This window comes from Haliaeetus leucocephalus, unplaced genomic scaffold (genome assembly GCF_000737465.1).
Source record: "Haliaeetus leucocephalus isolate CR32 unplaced genomic scaffold, Haliaeetus_leucocephalus-4.0 Scaffold566, whole genome shotgun sequence".
In the NCBI taxonomy this organism is placed as follows: domain Eukaryota; kingdom Metazoa; phylum Chordata; class Aves; order Accipitriformes; family Accipitridae; genus Haliaeetus; species Haliaeetus leucocephalus.
The window spans coordinates 1075916-1080232 of NW_010973002.1; the positions used below are offsets into that span (position 1 = coordinate 1075916).

Sequence of the window (4317 nt, forward strand, 5' to 3'; positions counted from 1 at the left end):
CCCCTCCCCGCCCCGGGGGTCCGCTGGGGGACCGGCCGCGGAGCAGCGCGGGGAGGGTCCCCTGCCTCCCGGGCAGGCCAGCCGGGTGTGTGTGTGGGGGAGTGTGTGTACGAGTGTGCGTGCGTGGAGCACATGGGAGCAGAGCTCAGGATAAAGGCACGCGTGGGCGTGGAGGGGCCGCCTCGTCCCCGGGCTCGCCCGCTGGGCAAGCGGGGGAGAGCCGGGCGGCGGAGCCCCGCCGGCCCTTGGGAGCAAGGCTGGCAGAGCGGGTCCCCGGCCAAACCCCAAACGCGGCTGGGGGGTGGATGCCGAGTACGGCTGCCTCTGGACACGGCTCCTTCCACCCGCCACCCCCGCCGCCGTTTTCTGCCTTCAAGAAGCGGATTTTATATTTTTTTTAATTATTATTTTATTTTATTTTATTTTGCTGTTGTTCCATTTTTGCTGAGCCGCCATCCCTCCCCACCGCAGCCCGAAGCTGTGGGGGAGGGGAGCCGTGTGTTCCTCTCTTCCCGCGGGGGTGTGGATGTGTGTGCCTGTGTGCGTGTGTGTGTGTGTGTTTCTTGGGGGGGGGGGGCACACTGTACTGAGAAGGGTGACTGTCCCGGCCCCAAACGGGCACTCGCGGGGGTCTCCAGTCCGAACAGGCTCGAGGTGGAAGGCAGAAACCCACAAGCGTGTGCTTAAATCCGATTTTTTTTCCTTTCAGGCGAAATGTCCGTAATTTTTAGATTGAAACTTGAAAGATAAATCAAAATGGACCTTAATAGACTGGGTAAAATATACCCCTGCACGTTTATAAAGACATATTCCTATGCTGTGTAGATAATAACGCACGCTGTTCACCATCTGTATCTTTTAGAGCACAAAAAAAATGTCGCCATTTTGGTCTCATGCTGAAATATTATTAATCTTTGGGCTTTATCTTGTTCCCAGAACCATCCTTGCCTGATGCTGAAACATTGTCATGCATCCATGAATCTATATAGAGCTTTTCTGCATAAATAGATAAAGCATGCTCAGTCAAAGAAAGGGATTGCAAATATATTTACACCGTGCTATTTATTGTATATATAGATATGTACCCGTGGAAGGAAATGTTATGTAGTCTGATATTTTTCATTGAAACCTGATTATTACCCAGTACGGACCAACGACTGATTATTATTTTGTAGGCGAAGGAAGAATTTTTGCAACATTGCAAGACATTGCTCGTTTCAAATGAGCGTCCATATAAAATTCAAGCCAGCCCCCCACCCCTCGGAGCAGTTAGGTTAGATACAACAAAAGGTAACGGTACAGTCGGTGGTTCTTACTGCGTGGCTCCTTTAGCACCACGAATTACATTTAGGAAAATGTTCAAAGAGAAGGAATTTGGCGTTTCACCCCCCTCCCACTCCGAAGAAAGAAAAATACAGGCGATTTTGCCCCCTTCTTTCCAGAAACCGTACTCAACCCCTTCTTCGGAGCCTGTAGGTTGCAAATAAGAATTTGTATTTTTGCATTTAAGGTTCGCCCGATTAAAAGTTCCCCCCTGGAAGCAGAAGTAATTGATTTGCCCAAGAATTTCGCGTCCTCTCTCCAAAGGTTTTGTTCCAGGTGGTTTTTGTATTAGACTGACCACAAGAAACAAATGTGCAGAATAGAGACACCCACACAGGTTTTACTCACAAAGCCTGGTTAAAGTCCAAACCTCTCTCTTTATTATTTGTCATCCTGCTGTTAATCCCAATATTTTCCAGAGAGGAAAAAAAAAAATTTGAAGAAAAGAAAAAGAAAAGCCCGACCCCAAGGTAGGCACTGAGAAGCAAAATAAAAACGGACTTTTCCCACAAGCAGCCCAGTCCTCTGCCAGCATATTTTAAAAGCAGTTTTTTCCTTGTTTACTTGCGTTTCTTGCTCTGCCTCTTTTCTCGGCCACATTTGATCTTGGAAAGAGCAAGAAGCTTTAAATGTGTTCTTAAGGGCCAGTAGCTGTCAAACCTTTTGGCGGCCAAGATTGATCGCGCACAGACACCACCAGAGCTTTGTTTGGACTAAAAGCAAGAAAATTAAACCCCTTGCATTTTCCAACAGCATCGATATTTGTAAGGCATCCCTTTTGAGGGATTAAATGACAAGTCCCGTTCTATATTTTATTTAAACAAGCAACCACCAAAAAGCCCATTTAAAGCCTCCCGGCCCCTCCCCTCCCCCTCTCTCCAATGCCTTCGCAGATATGCTACATCTTGTGGGTGCATTAACTTAAAACCGATTTTTTAAATGCACTTCGTGCAGTCTGGACGCAGACTGATCCGCTGAGTGTTTGGGGTCTTGTTTTCTGCCCCCCCCGCCCCCTTCTTTTTCTTCTTCTTCTTTTTCTTTTTTTTTTTTTTTTTAATTACGAAGACGCTTGCCGACCTCTTTTTGGCAACTCCGAAAATAAAGCGAGAGGGCACCGCATCGCGCTGGCGCTGGTCCCTGGCTCCTGGAGGACGCGGAGAGCGGCTCGGAAGCGCCTTCCCCCCCCGGCCCCCCCGGCGCACCCCACCCCGCCGGGCACCCCGGGCTCCGCGGGAAGGCAAGCCCCGTCCGGGCTGCCCGGGGCGGCTGCGACCATAGGATTCATCAGGCTGGTGACTGAGGCCATCATTGTCATCGCTCTCCCTCTCGCCTCAGCCTGGTTGGAAAATTGTGCCCAAAGCATCCAAATTCGGGACTTGCCTCGACCTAGCAGAGGCGACTGGAGGCGGCGGCGGCGAGAGCCAAGCGTCGGAGGCGAGTGCCGTCTCTCAAGTCATAAGCCCGCAGCATTTTCGCTCTGCCTGGCCCCGTGAAAACAAACCCGCTACCAGCCCATATATTTCCTGGTAATCGAAAATACTCACCAGACCCAGCCTACTACGGTTATTAAGCAAATTATGCCAGCAGACGGGAGTATCGTTTGCAAGCTAAGGCACAGGATTTGGGTTTTTTTTTAAAGAGGCAACAGCCAGACGCGTTTGCAGCCTCGCGATTTGGCTCGCCCAGAGAGGTACTCCTAGGGTTATGTTTTACGGTCCAATCCCGGGAAGCCAACTGGAGAGGGAAGTCGTGAAGCACAAGGGCTGCTGCCTATGTGACTCTTCCCCTAGAAGCAAGGTTGCTGAGGAAGATCCTGTTAAACAATGGCTCGGCACCGGCGGCCAATTGTTCTCCGTACTGTACACCCGATAGCTCTACACCAAAAAAAAAAAAAAAAAAAAGGGGGGAGAAAAAAAAGGAAAAAAGAAAAGAAAAAAGAAACAAACAAGAAAAAAAAAGGGAAAGCAAAAGGAGCCCATCGAGGCTGAGTCGGGAAGGAGAAAGTAGTTTTGGAGGAAGTGCTATTCCCTAGGAAAAAATCAAGACCCTCTGCTTCAGCCTCCTGCCTGGGTGCAACTTCTTATGCGGGGGCCTGGCGGTGTCAAAACTTTGAAGATTAATGGATTACTTTGTTAATGACTCAAGGCGTCAGATTGAGGTGCTTAAATGATTTGTGAGGTGCAAAGCGTTTTCCTGACAGTCCCAAACAATGAGAGGAGAGTGTGCGGGTGGAGGCGAGGGAGGCAGCAGGCTGCAGGACAAGCAGCCACACACACACACACTCGCAGCCTCTCACACAAACATATCCACGCACACGCAGCCTCCCCCCCCACCGCCGATCATTTCAGATTAGGACGCCAAGGGGATAGATACTCGAGATATCATTTCCCTCTTTAAAAAAAGTGTAAATAAAGCCTTTCTGGCCCCCAATGAGGCGTTCCTTCCCGACTTTTTTGGATCAATCAAACAGACAGTGGCTTCTTTTGATTAAAGCCCAAATTGTCATTGGGCAGAGGCAATCATGTGACAGCCAATTCGGTCCAATTTCAACCTTGTCTCCATGAATTCAATAGTTTAATAGTAGCACGGTCCCCATACGGCTGTAATCAGTGAATTAGAAAAAAAACACCCCACCAGCGATCTTCTATGCTATATTTTTTTCTCCTCTCTCGCCTTTTTCCTGGGCCTTCCCCCCCCCGAGCCCCCTGAATCCGAGGGAACTTTTTCTCCGCGGGGGCTGCCAGTTGAAGGCCATGAATTTCGCATTTGAGCGAGAGATCGGTTTTATCAATAGCCAGCCATCGCTTGCTGAGTGCCTGACATCTTTTCCCCCTGTCGGTGATACATTTCAAAGTTCATCAATCAAGAACTCGACGCTTTCACACTCGACACTGATTCCTCCTCCTTTCGAGCAGACCATCCCCAGCCTGAACCCCGGCAGCCACCCTCGCCATAGCGGCGGCGGTCGCCCCAAGGCGAGCCCCCGCGGCCGCA

The 4317-nt window shown here is 50.1% G+C and overlaps 1 protein-coding gene across 1 annotated transcript in view; it reads left to right on the plus strand.

Annotated features, from left to right (window-relative positions):
• Positions 1-3983: 3983 nt before the first annotated feature.
• HOXA2 (homeobox A2) overlaps positions 3984-4317 on the plus strand; it is a 1923-nt gene continuing 1589 nt past the window's right edge. Inside the window, 2 exon segments of the mRNA XM_010577567.1 lie at positions 3984-4313; positions 4316-4317. The exon segment at positions 4316-4317 is cut by the window's right edge and continues 143 nt beyond it. Of these exon segments, the coding sequence (XP_010575869.1) occupies positions 4077-4313; positions 4316-4317 (239 nt within the window). The 5' untranslated portion in view covers positions 3984-4076.